At 35.8% G+C, this 19,867-nt stretch overlaps 3 protein-coding genes across 3 annotated transcripts; all 3 read left to right on the forward strand.

The window, feature by feature from the left end:
• Positions 1-57: 57 nt before the first annotated feature.
• LOC112095741 lies at positions 58-2,328 on the forward strand. Its single transcript, XM_024177859.1, has 2 exons — positions 58-1,718; positions 1,815-2,328. The coding sequence occupies exons 1-2, from the start codon at positions 58-60 to the stop codon at positions 2,326-2,328; spliced, it is 2,175 nt and encodes a 724-aa protein (XP_024033627.1).
• A 2,486-nt stretch (positions 2,329-4,814) lies between these two features.
• Positions 4,815-6,998, forward strand: LOC112095742. Its single transcript, XM_024177860.1, has one exon. It carries the CDS (start codon positions 4,815-4,817, stop codon positions 6,996-6,998), a length of 2,184 nt encoding a protein of 727 aa, XP_024033628.1.
• Positions 6,999-9,513: 2,515 nt separating this feature from the next.
• On the forward strand, positions 9,514-11,088 carry LOC112095743 (serine/threonine-protein phosphatase 7 long form homolog). Its single transcript, XM_024177861.1, has one exon. It carries the CDS (start codon positions 9,514-9,516, stop codon positions 11,086-11,088), a length of 1,575 nt encoding a protein of 524 aa, XP_024033629.1.
• Positions 11,089-19,867: the final 8,779 nt, after the last annotated feature.

The raw sequence follows: 19,867 nt of genomic DNA on the forward strand, positions 1-19,867 counted from the left end.
AAACTCATTTCTCATTTTCTTGTTCACAAATAATTCATTTGTGAAGTTTCGGCAATAATGGAGGAATTAGAAGAAGAGCACGGTTTTGAAGTGAGAGAGGAGTTCATGATTGCACCAAATGGTGCTGCAAAGCCTTCAAAGAGACTTGCCTGTTTTCTCAAACCTTGCGTAAACTCCGTTAAAGGGCAAGTTTTTGAGTTTCCTTCAGATTTTTTGTCCTCCTTGCCACCCACGTTTGAACCCAAAACATGGCGTTTAAATGTAAATTTTCAGGGATGGAGGTCACCGCAAAAGAATTGGAGAGCATGGGTTGAAAAGATGGCTCCTTTGCATGAATATACATGGAAGAAAGCTGGTATATATGATGCAATTTTAAATTCAACGTATGAAATTCGGAGAAATTATGATTTGATTGTTGGGCTTGCTGAGAAATGGTGTCCCGAGACTAAAAGTTTCATTTTTTGTTGGGGTGAAGCTACAATTACTTTAGAAGATATGATGATTGCAGGGTACTCTGTTTCGGGTTCCCCCGTTTTTAGCCTTCTAGAAACAGATGAGTTATTGGAAACAGAAGAGAAGTTGAATCAGGCAAGAACGGAACTTACTAGAACTGCAGCTAGGAAGGCATACCAAGGAACGTGGTTGAAGAAGTTCATGGACAGTGAAAGTGAAATCGAACATGAAGCTTTTCTTGTCTTGTGGCTGTCAAGGTTTGTTCTTCCAATCTCCTCTAGAGTAAACCGTGTAATTAGCAGAAATGTGTTTCCTATTGGTGTACATTTAGCGAAAGGCACTAGAATTGCACTTGCTCCAGCTGTTCTTGCTAGCATTTATATTGATTTGAATTTGTTTAAAGAAAAGATTGCTTCTTTAAGCGTGGTAGACAAGTGGGAGGACAAAGACAGTAAGTTAGAAGTTACTACATGGTCTCCGTTCCAGTTGCTCCAAATGTGGGCATGGGAGAGGTTTACTGATTTGAGACCAAAGCCTAATTTGATTAAAAATGGTGAGCCAAGATTTGCTCGGTGGCACAAATTAATGATCAATGTTGAGAATGTGAGGACAGTTCTGGATTCAGCCCAAGGGAGTTTTGATTGGCGTCCCTACACAAAGCCTCTAAACAACTGGAAGCTGCTTACGTTTTATGTAGAAAAGGAAGTAAGTGTATCAGTTGATGGTGACTTGTCTGAAGAATTACAATCATTTGCTAGATGCATGCGTGTCTCGGAGCTAGTTGGGTTTGAAAAGGACTGCATAGAGCAGTACCTTCCACATAGAGTAGCAATGCAATTTGGGATGGACCAAGACCTCCCAGCTTGTGTGGCTCGAGCAAATGACAGTCCTGAACTAGCATGGAGTTATTACTGTAAGCCTATCACTTACACAAATTTGTGCATACCGTCTAGGCATTATGAGGCAGGTGTTACCACCCAATACTTGAAGTGGTGGAAGCAATCACTGTCACATTTGCAAGGTGCAAGCAATGGTGCTTTGCCAGATAAAAGAAAGTGCTGGAGTTCTAAGATAATTCCAAAGAGACCAAAAGGAATGATAGAGGGTAGTTCCATTGGTTCTACAAAGGCCCATATGAAATTGAAGGGAAAGAGTAAAGGGGATGCTGTCCCTACTAGCCCTCATTTTTCTGTGAAGAGCTTGGAAAGATCACCAGAGACATCAAAAATGAATATCAATGATGCTGATTCCTCTTCTCCTCTGGGGTGTCCTGTGAAGAAAGATAAAAAATTACTTGAGTTTTCAAAAGAAAAGAAAAGGGTTAGTGGTGGATCTGCCTCTGCCGAGTTACATTCAAAAAGGCTATCACTGAGTCTAGAAGTGAAGAAGGAAGCTAATGACGCACCTGTTCCTCCTGGCTTTCCTCCCAAATCTAATTTGTTGGCGGCAAGTGATTCCACTAGTGAAGATAATCTGACCATTGGAGAACTTCTCAGGTCTAGGAAGAAGCATGATGGTTTCTGGAATGAAGAGGTCAGTAGTGCTGAAAGTTGGCCGAGTCAATCTGACACTCTTTCTTCAACTGCCGTGTGTGAAGTTGTTAGAGTTTTTGAACCACAGTTGCAGACAGAATTGGTGGAAAAGAGTAGATGGAATGAACCATCAGAAATATCTATTGAAGATTCAACTGAGATTCAATTGGTTAATTCAGCTCATGATTTGGTGAGGATGCAGGGTGGTGATAGAGATGGCAACATTAATGACAATGAGATAAGTGAGAGACCTGAATTGCATCTTGAAGAGTGGGTTAGTAGGCTTGAGAGGATCGTTGCAAAGCTAAAAGCCAAAAGATTTGGACATACAGGCCAGCTTTAGTATCAGCGTTCACTCATCTTCTATTTATATAGTTTTACAACTTTAGCTACACATGTCAGATTCGGCCACTGCCATTTTGCTTTGGATGATGACGAATTAACAACTGTGCAGAATAGCCTTAACCGCTATGAAATCTGATAAGTACTGTGGTTTTGTAATATTTGCTGAAGAAATTTGATGTTCAGCACGTCACTTATGTTTCCTAAGCAGCCACACATAATGTGTGTGTTATTTGCAAATTTAGATTCAGCCGAGTATTCTCCTTTGTGTATCTGAGATCAATGTCTGAATTTCTCAGTTGAAATGCTCCCTCTGCCTAAAATTGAGCTGCTGATGATATACATACATGCTTTTGCTTCTCCTATTTCAAATTTTGGCTCTTTAACCACTGGTTTCTTATAGGGGAACTAGCTGTAGATTATATGTATATGGTGGAGTTATAACCAGCCGTATGTTTATCATTTGACAGCAAATTCCCTTCAAGTTAGACACGGATTTCCATTTCTTGAGAAAATGATGTATTGAATCCTTGTATCATACTGCTGTAATAACTTTCAGCAACAATTATTGATAGCATTGTTCAAGTACATGTATCCTTGTCTCACCTTTCATTATGCCTTTAAGAGAAAGACTTAATAGACCCTGAGAATTGAAAAAACAAGAAATTCTCAACCTTCATCATGGTCTCAAAAATTGTTTGCAGAATTGAACTGATCATCAGCTCACAAATAGCAATTCTAGCGATGGCTTTTCCAAGCATGAATCCTAAATCAATGTTCATAAGAATTTCCATCAAGCTGAGATCTCACTTGTGTGTTACTTTATATTCCTGCTAAGTGATACTTGCAGCACTGATCATGTGAGAAGGGACACCTGAGGAGTTACTTATGCTGCTGACTTGTTCCAAGCTTGGCGTTGAGCCTCCTGATAAAAAGCTTTTGATCAGTGCGACGGCAAGTTTGGGTCTGTGCAATGGTACCTGCATTGATGACCACAACATATTATGGTCAATGCATTTATTTTAATGCAAAACAAAACAAGGTTGGCTCAGTGGCTGGGATGCAGTAGTTTGATCCATTCTGTTGCATAATTGAAGCAAAGAAAGAACATATATGGCCCACAGGCTAGTGGGGAGGCTCAAATCTTTTTCTAGTACTACATTTAGAAACGGGGTTGACCGGGAAAGTAAAGAATCCTGACAATAAAGAGGTTTTAAGGGGGAAAAATTTGAAAAAATGAAATGAAATATGGAGAAGGAAAATTATCTCATATTTCCCCCGAGGTTTGACAATTTATCACTTAGATTATCTTTCACTCAAATGTACTAGGCACTCACCTTGAATCTTGAAACTATTTATTAAACAACTTGCATCCTTTAACAAAATCTAGCAAAAAGACTATTACAACTGTAATATAAAATGAAAGCAATGGCTAATTATTGAATTAGAAAATAATTTACACTTTTTCTTTTGAGATTTATGTGAGATAAACTAGTGGAAATTCCCAACAAATGTACTCCATGCATTTTTAAATAAAATATCACCTTGTATTATGATTGGTCAATTAAAATGGGTGTGTATCAAAATGTTATTAGACAGATGCACAAATGACGTATGGTGTGCTTATTACATGTATTATGTCCTCATTTTTCTCAAACTTATTTCATCAAACCTGTCATGGGCAATTCCTAATTATTCTCATTTCAACTTTCAAGTACCATCTTGAAATGTTTACATATGTAGTTCTCTACACATGACTTTACTAGAATCCAACTGAAAGTTCACCTCAACAAAATCTCAACAATCCCCAATGTGTCTCTATTTTGACTAAGTTTCACTGTAATAACAACTCAACATAATTCTCCCACAAGAAAAAAAGGTAACAATGAACACCAAAAGAAGTTTTTCTCTCTTTGTCTTCCTAGTGTCCACCAACCCAACACTTAAATTAGAGCCTTTTAAGATAATTAGTTTCAATGTTGTAAACAAATTAATACACAATTATAAAAAGGGAAAGGTTGATTTCAATCAAATAATTTTAGGGGTCCTAACCCAGATTTCCGTTGAATTTAATATTTATTTTCATTGCTATTGAAGAACTTAATGCCCAAAATTCTTCTATAAAGTTGATAGACATTAGACAGTCGGCACTATGATTCTCAAAACCTCAGGGGCACCATGTGATAATTAACCTATTGCAGAATAACCAACTTATAGGCGTGAGCGTGATGACAGATGTTAGTACTATGTAAGGGCAGTTCCTCTGATCGCTGGTTATTTTCTTTCTGAAAAAGAATTCAACCACTCACAAATGCTGCCGCAGTCCCTTCTTCAATTTCCAACTCTATATATATTTCTTGGAAAGCCAAATTGTTGACCAAAATCTGTGATGCAAAGTTTCCTCACATTCTCCCTTTTGCAAAAGCTATAAACAAACACAACCCACAAGCCCATTGTTTGCAAACACATCATTTGGGAATTTCGGCAATGGATTTATCAACCGACATTGGTTTTGAAATTAGAGAGGAGCTCATGGTTTCACCAAGTGATTGTGCCAAGCCTACAAAGAGACTAGCCCATTTTCTCAAACCTTCGACAAACTCCATTGAAGGGAAACTTTTTGAGCTCCCTTCACACTCTCTTTCCTCTGTGCCCGCCGCCTTTGAGCCCAAAAAATGGCCTTTGGTTGTGGAATTTCCCGGATGGAATTCACCTCAAAAAAAGTGGGTAACATGGGTTAGAAAGATGGCTGCTTTGCATGAATCCACATGGAAGAAAGCCGGCATACATGAAGCAATTTTGAGTTCAACGTACGAAATCAAGAGAAACACTGATCTGGTTCTTGGCCTTGCGGAGAAATGGTGTCCCGAGACTAACAGTTTCATTTTTCCTTGGGGTGAGGCAACTGTTACATTGGAAGATGTGATGGTTTCAGGGTACTCTGTTTTGGGTTCCCCTGTTTTTAGCCCACTTGAAACAGACGAGCTGAAGGCGGTAGAAGAGAAATTAAGCCAAGTGGAAAAGGAATACATCAGAAGTGCATCTAGGAGAGCAGAGCATTATGCGTGGATGAATAAATTCATGGACAGTGGGAGCGATATTGAACACGAGGCATTTCTTGTCTTGTGGTTATCAAGGTTTGTTTTTCCTCGCTCCTATTGTCTAATTGTCAAATCTGTGTTTCCTATTGCTGTACATCTAGCTAGGGGGACTAGAATTGCCCTTGCACCGGCTATTCTTGCTAGCCTTTATAGAGATTTAAGTTTGTTGAAAGAGAAGATTGTTGCCTTAACCAAGTTAGTCGGTTGTGAAGATGAATATAGTGCATTAAAAATGATTATACGTTCACCGTTTCAGTTCGTCCAGGTTTGGGCATGGGAGAGATTTGTAAAATTGAGACCAAATCCTAATTTGATAAAAAACGGTGAGCCAAGATTTGCTCTTTGGCACAAATTAATGATCAGAGTTGAGAATGTGAGGACTGTTTTTGATTTATCCCAAGAGTGTTTTGATTGGCGTCCCTATGCCAAAACTCTAAATAACTGGAAGTTGCCTGTGTTTTATGGAGAAAAGGAAATGAGGGTATCGCTTGATACTCATTTGTCTCAAGAATTACAATCATTTGCCCGATGCTTGAGGTTTTCTGAGTTGGTTGGCATTGACTGTATAGAGCAGTACCTTCCGCATAGAGTAGCAATGCAATTTGGGATGGACCAAGACCTTCCAGCTTTTGTTCCGCGGGCAAATGATAGTCCTTATATAGGATGGTGTGTTTACAATAAGCCTATCAGTTATGCAGATTTGTATGTGCCATCCCGGCTTTATGAGGCTGGTGTTACCACCCAATATTTGGAGAGTTGGAAGCAATCACTTTTGGGTCTCCAAGGTGAAAATGATGATGCTTTGGCACAGAAAAGAATTCTAACAAGTTCTGAGACAGCACAAAAGAGATCAAAGAAATTGAAACAAACAAAGAAAAGGAAATTCGTTGCGAGGACCAAGATAACGCCAAGGAGATTGGATGGAACTAATGATTTGGATAATTCATTGGAGACTTCAAATCAGAAGAGAAGTACCAATGCCACTAAAAGAGCGAAAAAATCAGTGTACACTACAGAAGACAAGAAGGAAGATAGTGATGCATATGCTTCTTCTGAGTTTCCTTTAAAAATGCTGCCACTGAAGCTAATATTAATGAAAGAAGCTGATAATTCCCCAGTTCCTCCTGGTTTTCCTCCCAAATCTAATTTAGTTCAATCAAGAGATTCAGCTAAAGAAAATAATCTAGCCATTACAGAATCAATGGTATCCAGCAAAAAACAGAATGATTTTCAGAATATGAAGATTAGTAATGGAGAAAATTCTTCAAGTCAATCCCAAACTCTTCCCTCCTTAATTGCAGATAAAGAGGCTGTTAAAATTACTGAGCCAGCAGAAAAGGTTATGCAGAATGAACCTGCTAATGGTGGATCAGAGAATGTTAGGGAAGATTTGACTGAGAGTGGAGAAATGTTTCTTCCTCGTGATATGTCAAAGAATGAGTGCAGCAACGGTGAAGGTAAGAACTTTGTTAGTATGGTACCTGATGAGCTCGAAGCTTGGGTTGGTAGGCTTGAGAGGATTGTTGCAGAACTAAAGGCAGCAAGATTTGGTCATAAAATGCCAGTCTGAGCACAATCATGTTTGTCATTCAGGTATACGAAATTGTGTTAGTTCCAGCACTTTAGCCACACATATTAGATTCAGCTTTTACCAATTTGAAACTGCCTCATGACTTGTTGATCTTAGGAAAACAGCAATTGTACATCAAAACCTTTACCTCAAGCGAACCTGGTAGCCTTTACTCTTGCTTTCTATATGAACACAGATGTTTCACACGAAGTAACATGTGATGCATGTAAGCCACATTTAGAAAATTATCAAGTTCTCTTCTTATTGTATGCGTTATTGACGATGAAAATTGTCAGTTAGACTGCTGTATGGTTAAAAATTTCTGACTGTTATGAGACATTTGAGTTACTGATGATACATGATTTTGGCTTTTCTGCATTTTGATTTCTGCCTCAGAAACATCAACATCTTTTATAGAATAAATTCTAGAATACATTAGAGATACCATGTCAATCATATAACAAATAAATGATGTTATAACATCTGTGTGTTTATTTTGAAAAACCATGGTGGTTATATCAAATTCAAAAGTGTAGATTGTATGCTTATGCTGCATTGATAACCTGCAGGATTGTTGCTTCTACAAGAAATTAAAAAAAAAAGGAAGAAAGAATTATTATTTTTAGTCTAACTAATTGTTGCCGTATGTCTATAGTGAAAGTTCTACAAACATTATTAAATGACTTTGAAAGTATTGAAACGCAGAACTTGGTGAACTTCATTTGCTCTTCTTCTGGTTATGTTTGTTATTTTCGTTGGTACCTAATTAGTAAATCTAACAGGATAGCTTCCTTAGCAAATACATAAATGTGCCTGGTAATAAATTAAAGGGTGTGAACAATGTGCACACGACAATAAATCTTGAAAAACTAAGGCAAGTTAAGATGAGGAGAGCATCCTTAATTTTTTTTTTCATTGTATCGGTAAATAAATGCATTAAAAGAACACGAAAATGGGGGATAGCTAGTATTGAGATATGTGACTTCACAATCTCTAAAAAAAAAAAAAATTATCTCTAAGATGACTGTATATTAACTAAATAATTACAAATATAATATTAGTGTTTTTTTATTGGAATATTTGATGCTACCACCCTCAATACTATACCAAGATTTCCATCAATAATCTTGCAGCTCAAATTTCTGGATCAATTGACCAAAATCTCGTTTAGCACTGCTGGGGTGAGTCAGCTGTTTTTTTATTTTTTTATTAGTCATTTTAAATAAAAATTCATATACTAAGGTGGCGTTTGTTTTTTAACTTAATGACTTAAAGTGACTTAACTTAATTAATTAAGTTAATTAGAGGTGTTTGTTTTTATAACTTAATGAGACTTTTTAGATAATTTTGACTTAATAAAATAAGCCAATTTTTTAGGCTTTTTACTTAATGGAGAAATATGAGTTAAGTCAATTACTTACTAATGTCAAAAATATCCTTACTTTATAATTTATTTTTTATGTCTATCCCAAACTCACCCATAGACATTTACCCCACATAAAAATATCCATGTTTTTTCTTTCTTATATTATATACGATAAAATTTAAAATTTATGGTATTTTATATATTAAAATTTCAAAATAATTATGTATTCACTTGAATATAGTTTTACTTATAAATGTTAAAATATTGTGGTATTTAATATATTATTTATTTGACATTCAAATTTAATAAGAATACAAATGTAAAAGTACATATTTTTAGCTTTTTAAGTTGAAAAAAAAAACAACTTAATACTTATTTTTTGAGATTCAGACAAAAAAACAAACATATTATTCAGATTTAAACATTCAGATCTATTCAGAATTCAGACTAATTCAAGTCTATTCAGATTTCAGACAAAAAAACAAACGCCACCTAAGTCTTACATAATAATACCTGCCAAATACTCATAAGTTCTTTTTTACGGTTATGGTTTTTGTGCGGTGATAAAGTGAGTGTAAATCAGTTGTAAAATGGTGCCGTTTTTGGACTCGAAAGGTGACTTGAGACCAACGTTTGATTTCATGTTATATTGATATCTAAATGTCCTCAAAAGCTTACGGCTATTATATGCACAACAGATCAGTACAACTGTACCAGTTCATTTCTTTTCACAGTCTCTCATCATACATTCAAAATTTTTCATTAAAAAATTTCTAAATTGTGTAAAATATTTTACCTCTTTCAAGAACTTTAAAAATGTAACATGAAATTTGAAAACCTTAATAAATAATGTTAAAATGGAATCCTAAAAAAAAAGTTTATCAAATAATAGGTGGATTAATTTGTTGTAACACACTCACTGTTTTGTTTTTAATAGAAAATTCACCCTTTTAATTTGTTTTTAAAAATTCACCATTTTAAGAACTTGCAAAAATAGGTCGGTGTCTACACTCTCTGAACATACTACAACACAGCCAATAGACTGCTACCGCCCAAAGCTTTGTCAGAGACCAAGCAGAGGTGGAAACACAAAAGTGAGAAAACTCAGAAATCCATTTATTCTAAAGCATTGTTCTTGATTTTAAAACAATGGAGGAACCATTAGATGACGGTTTTGAAGTGAGAGAAGAGATGATGGTTTCATTAACTGGTGGTGGAAACCCTACGGAGAGAGTAGCCCATTTTCTCAAACACAACATAAACTCTATTCATGGCCCAGTCTTTGAGCTTCCTTCTCATTGTCTTAACACAATACCAAAAACTTTTGCGCCTAGAAATTGGCCTTTAGATGTGAAATTTCATGGATGGAGGTTACCCCAAAGAAAGTGGCAAGCATGGGTTGGCAAGATGGCAGCTTTGCATGAATCTACGTGGAAGAAAGCTGGCATACATGAAGCCATCCTGAACTCCAAGTATGCAATACGAAAAAACAATGATTTGGTTCTTGGTCTTGCGGAGAAATGGTGTCCTGAGACCAAAAGTTTCATTTTCCCATGGGGTGAAGCAACTATTACATTAGAGGATATGATGATTCCAGGGTACTCTGTGTTGGGTTCCCCTGTTTTTAGGCCTCTCCAAACCGATGAGTTGAAGGAAATAGAAAAGAAGTTGAACCAAGTGAGAAAGAAACTCGATAGGAGTACACATGGGAAGGCAGAACACAGCGCGTGGATGAATGAATTCATGGACAGCGGAAGCAAAATTGAACACGAAGCATTTCTTGCCTTGTGGTTGTCAAGGTATGTTTTTCCATCCTCTTTTTGTATAATGGTCAAATCTATTTTTCCACTTGCTGTTCATTTAGCTAGAGGGACTAGAATTGCACTTGCACCCGCTCTTCTTGCTAGCATTTATAGAGATTTGAATTTGTTGAAAGAAAATATTGTTGCTTTGATTGAGATAGACCATTGGGAGGATGATGACAGTAAGCTATCAGTTACTCTACGGTCACCGTTTCAGTTAGTCCAAATTTGGGCTTGGGAGAGGTTTATTGACTTGAGACCAAAGCCTAATTTGATCAACAGTGGTGAGCCAAGATTTGCCCAGTGGCACAATAAAATGAGTAGATTTGAGAATGTGAGGAGAGTTTTAGATTCAGCCAAAGAGAATTTTGATTGGCGTCCCTATGCCAAAATTTTAAGAAACTGGAAGCTGCCTGAGTTTTATGGAGAAAGGGAAATGTGGGTTGCTGTTGATGCTGGTTTGTCTCAAGAATTATGGTCATTGACTCAGATCTTGAGGGTTTCTGAGCTAGTTGGTCTTGATTGCGTAGAGCAATACCATCCACATCGAGTAGCAATGCAATTCGGAATGGACCAAGACCTTCCAGCTTTGGTTGACCGAGCCAACAAGACACCGTGTGTAGCATGGAGTGATTACTGTAAGCCGATTAGTTATGCAAAACTGTATGTCCCTTCAAGGCTTTATGAAGCTGATGTTACAACTCGATACTTAGACTGGTGGAAGCAATCGTTGTCGCGTCTACAAGTTGCGAGTAGGGCTGTTCTGCCTCGGCTGCATATTTTCAGTACTTCTGAGATAAATCCAAAGAGATCAAAAAGAGTGAAAAGAAGTTTTGCAGGTTCTAGGAGGATGCTGGAGAGAGTACAAACAATGAAGAAAATTGATAGGTTCTCGTGGCCTAAGATAACAGCAAAGAGATAAAAAACAACAAAGAGAAGGAACTTCATCACAACGGTTAATGCAAAGCCTAGAAGATTGGACAAAATGAAGGAAGGAGATGGTTCCTTAATTCATGCTAGTTTTTCTTGCAAGGGCCTGGAAAATTCACCATTACTGACTTTAAATATCAAGAAGGAACTCAGCGATGCATCTGCTTCTATTGGTTTCCATTCACAAATATTACCATTGAGTCTAAGACTAATGAAAGAAGCAGATAATTCTCATGTTCCTCCCGGCTTTCCTCCCAAATCTAATTTAGTCAAAAGGGATTCAGCTGAGGAAGATAACCTGGCTATTAAGGAATCACTGAAGTTCAGTGAAAAACAGAATGATATCCAAAACACAAGGGAAATTATTATGCAGAATGAATCTACTGATGTTGTCTCAGTGACGGATACAGAAGATGTAAAGAGTAGAGCGAGGGACCATGTAACGGAAGGAAATGGTGAGAACTATGCTAGTGAAGTACCGGAGGATCTTGAAGCTTGGGTTAGCAGGCTTGAGAGGATCGTTGAAGAGCTAAAAGCAGCAAGATTTGGTTATAAAAGGCCAGGCTAAGCATCGATTTGAATAAACTCGTGTTTAACATGATACATGAAATTGTTTTAAGTTCTAGCATTTCAGCTAAAATTCTTGTTCTAATTATCATTTGAAAGAGAATAGAGTTTATGACAATCTTTTTTTAAACCGTACAAATATGTATCAATGACTTCAAGTGAGCTTTTGTGGTCTATAGCTCTGCAGCTAGCGAGCTTTGGGGATTTAGAGCCCTAGTGCAAATGAGCTTTGGGAATCTAGAGCTCTGGAGCAAATACCTTCAAGAATAAAATTAGGTATTGCTTTTTCAATTGAAATAGAAAATGCTATATGGTATTGGGAGTGCATTCATTTAATGAATTTTTTTTCACATTTTTTTTAACAAAAATTTATCTTACACAAGAGGTGTAGTTGATTCTAGTACGTCAAATTCAACTCCCCTTATAATCAAAATGTGGAAGAATATTTTCTTCAAATTTCGGGAGTAAATTTGGTTTCCTGTCAGATTTCTGATCCATGCCATAATAATTACATGATTTCTAAGCAGACAATGTATTAAATATCGCAAATATAGAAGTCGATGTTATTACTTTCAATAATATTTATTTTGCCAAGATTTGAAGACGATGAACATAGCAGCTTAAGAAAATAATAATATTTATAGGATAGCTTAACTAATTACTAGTCTCCGGATTTACATGGGGATAAGGTGATGATTCAGAAGTTCAAAATAGAGGATAACTGGGATACGCTAAGAGGTGACAAAATGAGTGTCAAATCACCTGAAAAAGGGTGCGGTTAATTTGTTGATTCAGAAGTTGACTTGAGCAGCATTGTAGGATTAAATTGTCATTTACAATATCAACATTATCCCTAAAGCTACAAAATTAAAAAAAGAGAATACATGATACAAATACGCCCAAAATAATAATTAATATAAAAATGTTCTAATTCAAGATTTTAAATTTGGCAAAGTCTGGGAAAGCTAGTAAAATGTGTGTATCTAGTCCAAATCTTGGATTCTATTAAAGTTTGGAAAAACTATTAAACCATGCAATTTAACAGTATAATGCCACTACACTTTTAAATCAATGGTTTAATAACTTTCATTGTCATTACACTATTAAAGCTTTTCCAAACTTTAACAAATACAGGATCCTAAATTAGAACATACACACGCGCGCGCGCGTATATAACAAGGAAGAACCTAAGTTCTAAAGGCTTGAGCTGCAAGTTTTCAATTTGAATACACAAAAATAATCAAATGGGAACACAAATCATATGTCATTTAGTTTATAAACTCGTCCATTAAAAAATATCATTTTTTATCTTACCCAGATACCCATTTTGTAATGACTATAAGACTTTCATCATTTCATTTAGTCCAAATATGCGCATGGGAGAGATTCATCGACTTAAGACCAAAACCTAATTTGATTAAATGGGGAGCCAAGATAACGAGTGGAGTTGAAAATGTGAGGACAGTTGTGGATTCAGTAGGACAGATTTTTTATTGGCGTCCCCAGATTAAAACTATGAAAAATTGGAATTTACCCAACTTTTGTGGAAAAAAGGAAATGTCGGTAACCATAGATGCTGATTCGTCTGATGAATTTCAGTCATTTGCTCGATGCTTGAGTACCTCCAAGCTAGTTGGTCTTGACTGCATAGAGTAGGACCTTCCACATCGGGTAGAAATGCAATTTGGAATGGACCAAGGCCTCCCAGCTTGTGTTGCTCGGGCAAATGAGAATCGTCATATATATTGCATGGAATAATTTCAGTGAGCCTATAAGTTATGCTAATTTGTATGTTTCATCTTAGCTCTTTATGGCTGATGTTACCATCCGATACTTAAAGTGGTGGAACCAATCATTATCCCGTCTGCAGTGCAACTGATGGGGCTTTGCCACAGAAATGAATTCTCACATGTTATGGGATTAAACCAAGCAGATCAAGAGGAGCAAAAGAATGAAGATACACTGCCTTTGATGGGAAGCCGAAGAGAGCAGATGCAATATGAGGAAAGTTTTAGTCTCCCATGGTCTAAGCTAACATCAAAGAGATCAAACAGATAAAAAAAAAAAGAACTTCGTTTGGATTAATCTAACACCAAGGAAATTGGATAGAATGAAGGAGCCATACGGTGCCTTAATTCGTCGTAGCATATCTCTGACGAGTAAGGAAAGCTCAGTAGAGAGTTCAAAGCAAAAGAGAGATGTGCAAATGTCTCTGTTGCTCTTGGTTTAACTCTGAAGAGAGTAAAAAGATCGATGCCGATTTTGAAAGAAGAGAAGGAAGTTAGTGATGCTTCTGCTTCTGAAAAGCTACCGCTGAGTCTAGTAGCAATGAAGGAATCTGATAATTCCCCTGTTTCTCCTGGTTTTCCTTCGAATTCTAATTTACTCCAAACAAGGGGTTCAGTTAAGGAAAATAATTTAGCAATTAAAGACTCATTGAAATCCAAGAAAAATAAGAATGTTGTTCAGAATACAAAAGTTAGCAATGAAGAAAACTTGTCATGCCTATCTCGAACTTTTTGCATATGCATTTATGACCAGCAGTAAAACTTGTAATTTCAGTGACAGTATTGTTGTTTTAAATTGCGACACATCCGGCAAGGCGACAACAGTGACAGCGAGGATTTCATAATCAACCCTTTGCAACAGATTGTTCAGCCTCTGGTCCATCTCGGGAATGTGGAAATAGGGCAAAAAGCAAACTCCTCAGTCCTCAATAAATATTGTTTGGTAATGAAATAAATTCCCAACTTTAGTGCCTCAAACAAAACTGGAGCGTGAACACAGAAAGATATCCGTGTCTGCATACAACTCTGTTCAAGGACCTTAAAAATATAGTATGATAGTATGATAATACAAACAAGTTTGTTGGAAACGTGTCTTAGTTGCTTCAGTAACAGATTTGCTCAATAATTGGTCAACAGACCAAGTCTTTAGGAATATTTGGTTAGATATGACTAGATATTAGAAAGATATTTTGTTTTCTGTTATATTTTCCAGCTTTGTATAAAAAAGTGTTGCAGTGAATAATAGTTGTATTCCACTAAAATCTCTCTTCCTTTAGTTACTTTCAAATATTTTTCTTTTATTGTTATAAATTTTTTGCCTTGTTCTCTGCAATAAATCTACAGATTGGTGTCAGAGCATTTTTTTTCTTGAAGGACCTGTGAGTTGTGTGAGTCTAAACATAAAGCAAAAACACAATAACCAAAAAACCACAAATATAATTACCTTAAACTGATTTCTCCCATATTACACCACCAATTTTTTATAGTGATAACTATCAAGTCTGGTCTGTTAAAATGACATTCTATCTGGAAGCATTAGATCTTTGGGAAGATATAGAGGAAGATTATGATGTGCCACCATTGCCGGCAAATCCTACAATGGCTCAACTTAAGACCCACAAAGAGAGAAAGACCAAGAAGTCAAAAGCTAAAGCTTGCCTATTCATTGTTGTTTCAAGCACTATCTTTACAAGAATTATGAATTTGGAGTCAACGAAGAGTATATGGGACTATACCTCAATAAGGAATACCAGGGCAATGAAAGAACTACAAATATGCAGGCACTCAACTTGATTAGGGAGTTTGAAATGCTGAAAATGAAGGAAACAGAAACCATCAAAGACTACTCTGACAAGCTGCAAAGTATAGTAAATACGGTAAGGTTGCTTGGTAAGGACTTCTCTGATGAACGAATTGTGCAAACAATTCTTGTTACTGTGCCTGAAATATATGAGTCTAAAATTTCTTCACTAGAAGAATCTAAGGATTTGTCAAGAATATCCTTGGCTGAATTGGTAAATGCATTACAAGCACCAAAGCAAAGGAGAATGATGAGAAAAGAAGAAACGATGGAGGGAGCTCTTCAAGAAAGGCAGAAAGTTCAAGAGTAGGTAAAGACATGAACAACAAAAAGAAGAAAAAGATTGGCAACAACAACAATAGGAACAAGGATGAGACCTATCTAGCATGCCCACACTGCAAAAAGACAAACCATTCACAAAGGAAGTGTTGGTGGAGGCCTGTGTCAAGTGCAGAAAATGTGGTAAGATTGGACACATGGAGCGGATTTGTAAGTATCAACAACCTGAAGATGCAAATACTTCTTCGAAGCAACATGAAAAGGAGCAACTTTTTGTCCCAACATGCTTCGTGACAAGCAACAGCTCTAACGATTCCTGGTTGATTGACAGTGGCTGCACAAACCACATGACTAATGACCAAGAGCTCTTCAAAGAACTTGATAAAACAATCATTTCCAAAGTAAAAATTGGAAATGGTGAATTTATTTCAGCCAAAGGGAAAGGAAAAGTGGCTTTAAAAAGCTTAACATGTTTGAAGTTATTACCGATGTTCTATATGTGCCTAATATTGACCAGAACCTGCTTAGTGTTGGCCAGCTGATTAAAAAAGGCTTCAAAGTTATATTTGAAGACAAATGGTGCTTGATCAAATACGTGGAAGGTAGAGATGTATTCAAGTTGAAGATGAAAGCAAAAAGCTTTGCTTTAAATCTATTGGAGGAGAAGGAGCAAATAGCATTTTCAAGCATTGTAACTAATGCAGAATTGTGGCATAGAAGGCTCAGGCATTTCCACCGTGATGGACTTCTATATATGCATAAACATAATTTGGTGAAAGGTGTTCCTTTGCTGGAGGACAAGCTAGCAGATTGTGTGGCTTGTCAATATGGCAAGCAAACTAAAAAAACATTTCCCTCAAACAACATGGAAATCAACACACAAGCTGCAACTTGTACACACAGATGTTGGAGGACCTCAGAAAACATCATCTTTAAATGGTAGTAAATATTACGTTGAATTTATTGATGATTATACCAGATTTTGCTGGAAATATAAAGCTTTAGTGGAGAATCAAAGTGGTTGTAGGATGCAAAAGATAAGGTCTGATAATGGGAAAGAATACACAAATGAAACTTTTGACAAGTTCTGCAAAGAAGCTTGTATTGAACACCAACTCACAACTCATTACACACCATCATCCCAGAGTCTTAGTAAAAACAACCTAAGGTAAAAAACGCTTAATTCTTTAATCTATGGACAAGTTTGCATATCCATGTGTCAATCAGTATGGGTACAAGCAAACAATTGTCGCCAGATGTCACAAGAACAATGACACTTGTCATCAAAATAATTAGGACTCAAGTCAAATCAACTTCGCTTATAAATATGTCTTCTATTCTCACTAAAAGGTAAGAAAAACGGACTTAAAAGGGGAAACATTGACTTTCTTTCTCTAATGTTTCTCTCTCTAAATTTACATATCGAAAAAATCTGGTGACTGACTTGACCGTCTGAGGGTTTATGCCGGCAAAGCATGCCCTTTGATCTTTTTCTTGTGCTTATAGAGTATCATTCAGTAAGGACATTTTCACCTCCTAATGAAGTAGACCCAGAGGAGACTCAAAGGCCCATTAAGATCAATTCAAAGGGAAAACTCATCATCATTAGATCCAACTAAGAGAAATCCCAGTCCTAAAGGGGGGTCGTCTTTGATTGGAATTTTTACCTAATAAGTTGGGAAAAAAATTACACCAACAGATACAAAATTCGTTCTTTTAATAATGTCATACATAATGCGTTATTCATTTATTAATTGATATTGTAATATTATCTCGTTAATGATAATATAAAAGGTCAACTATTATTAAACACATTGTAATAATTGGTTTGGTGAGACAACATTTATGCATCGTTACTGTATTTTGAATTTATGATCTCTAGTTTGCTAAATTGAAGATATTGATAACAAAATTATTTTGATTTTTTTTTGGGGGTTTGGAAAATTATCATTTTACTACCAAAGTTATTCTGACCGTGGTTTGCCGAAAAGTACATTTTATTACCAAACATTTGTGCCGTTATCAATTCACTACTATTCCGTTAAAAAAACGTGAATATTATGGTACTGACATGATATGTCAGAATAACTTTGATAATAAAATGATAATATCCATGGGGGTTTTAATTTCATAATTGTTGCAATGGTCTCAAATTATATGGCAAATATTGATGAGGGTGATAGAAAAAAAAATAGAAATAATCACAAAAAGCACACATATGATATATGTAGTTCAATTTTTTAATCCACGTTCACGGGCAAAGAAAAAGAAGAATATTTTATTATGAAAATGGAGAATATAAGAATTGGAGTACTTATTTTACAACCCAAAACCTTAGTATACTCAAGCTCTCGAATCGCACAAGAACCTTTTAATTCTCTCAAATGCTTAGGAATTACTTCTCATTAAATACTCTTAAGTTCTCAAATTGATAGAGAACTTCAACCATACTCCAATGACTTTAGCTTCAAGATCCGTCTCTATTTATGGGCAAAGTGAACATTCAATTATCAAATAATTCGGGACCCAAATCCACTGAAATAGCCTACATTTGAGCTTGATAATCTTAACTTTTATAAGCCACCAAATGAACACAGTAATTGCATGAATAATGGAGCCCAACTGATCTCGCACGCCATCATGCATGAAATGAAGTCATGGAGCATTTATTGAATCTTGACTCTTTGCTATAAAAGTGTGGTAGAATGGCTATTTAGCGTAAAAGGTAAAGAAAGTGGACTAAATTACTAAAGAGCTTGCTGTAAAATGAGGTCCAGCTGTGTTACGACGGTTGCACCATGCCACACATGTCGTCAACCATTTAGCGTAAATGTGTTTTCGCCTTAACATGAAACACATGTAAAGAAAATTCAAATGGAAACAGTTTGGGTCATCGCATCACTAGAGTAAATTAAGCGGGGATGTGAATTTGGAAGGAAAATTCATGACATGACTAGGTCGGCTATGTTTCTTTTTTTTTTTGGGGGGGGGGGGGGGGAACAAAAGTTTCACCTTCACACACGTGTTAGGCCTCCAACTTCCGTTGGAAAATTTGCAAAACAATTTCCTTGAATTTTACCCTTTCTCATAAGTTCAAAATTACTTTTTAATTGCTCTACCAAAAAAAATTTAACAAGTTGCTTTGAGGCCCCACTTCTGAAAATGGAGTAAACCCCTAGCCAATCGTGGAATTACAAAACTAAAAATAGCATGCATAAGTTAACTTTTTTCTGAACAAAAATATCAGGTTATAAATTTTAATAAAAATAATGGTATAATTCAAAATTATTATTATTATTATTATTATTATTATTATTATTATTATTATTATTATTATTATTATTATTATTTTCTTTTACATGAGTTAAACGGATTTTTTATGATTAATTCAATCCAACTCAATTATTAGATTAAGTTAAAAAAAAATTGACTAAATTAAAAAAGAAAAATTCACTTAACCCGTAAAAGTTAAATTGAATTTGATTATATTAGATTCAATCCATTTTGTTGGATTGGGTTTTCACTCACCCCTAGCCTTGGGCGTAGGGGGTTTTGGATAACGGCAGAGACTAGGGTTTGGGTTCTACTCGACAAGTAAGGTTTCAGTTTTTATGATTCCTGTCTGACTACGAATGCAGTGCGGCGAATGAAACGACAGCGAATCAACTAGAAAAATAAATAAATAAATAAGGTGTTAAGAGTTGTTTTGTTGCGTCATTCAGTAGGCCATGAAATGGCGTCGTTTAATTTTTAGTGTTTAAGTTTTATTTTTTTAATTATTTAGTCAGTGAAAATCCTGGTCAAAATCCAAAGTTAAAATAAAAATCTATATATCTTAACTGCGTAAAGACAAATTTTAAATCACTGGTAAATCATAAATGTTTAACAGCCACAAAATCTACCACAGTTATAATCTGAGCACTCTTCTTCCTCCAAATTGCTTTCTGTCTTCTCTCTCGGCTGTGGCTTCTATGCGGCTGCCGAATAGGTGGCCTTTTACGATATTGCTAACCGCCTCTCTTTGTCAATCACTACGCCAAAAGGCTTTCTAATTTAAAACAAACTTAAACCTTTGTACATGATCTCATTAACACATTTAGCCCCCACTTATTAACTCTTTAGCCAATAGTTTGCGAAAATAAATATATTGCTTTGCATGTGACACTCAATGTCAAAATTGGTGATTAAATTATTTTGATAAAAATTTAATTTATATCACTTTTATATTCCTTTCCTCTTTTCTTTCACAGTCTGTAATTATTTTTCATTTAAGCTCCAATTTGTTCATTCTTTTTATTTGAATATTTCTAATGAAAAAAAAAGAGTAAGAATCTTAA

The sequence above is a fragment of the Citrus clementina genome, unplaced genomic scaffold (assembly GCF_000493195.1).
Source record: "Citrus clementina cultivar Clemenules unplaced genomic scaffold, Citrus_clementina_v1.0 scaffold_1, whole genome shotgun sequence".
NCBI lineage: Eukaryota > Viridiplantae > Streptophyta > Magnoliopsida > Sapindales > Rutaceae > Citrus > Citrus x clementina.

What these genes read in the sequence shown, in the direction of transcription:
- LOC112095741 (XM_024177859.1), top strand. Translation starts at nt 58, where the DNA reads ATGGAGGAATTAGAAGAAGAGCACGGTTTTGAAGTGAGAGAGGAGTTC. An exon ending in GATTCCTCTTCTCCTCTGGG is followed by an intron (nt 1,719 to 1,814) that starts GTGTCCTGTGAA and finishes ACATTCAAAAAG; the next exon opens with GCTATCACTGAGTCTAGAAG.
- LOC112095742 (XM_024177860.1), top strand. Translation starts at nt 4,815, where the DNA reads ATGGATTTATCAACCGACATTGGTTTTGAAATTAGAGAGGAGCTCATG.
- LOC112095743 (XM_024177861.1), top strand. Translation starts at nt 9,514, where the DNA reads ATGGAGGAACCATTAGATGACGGTTTTGAAGTGAGAGAAGAGATGATG.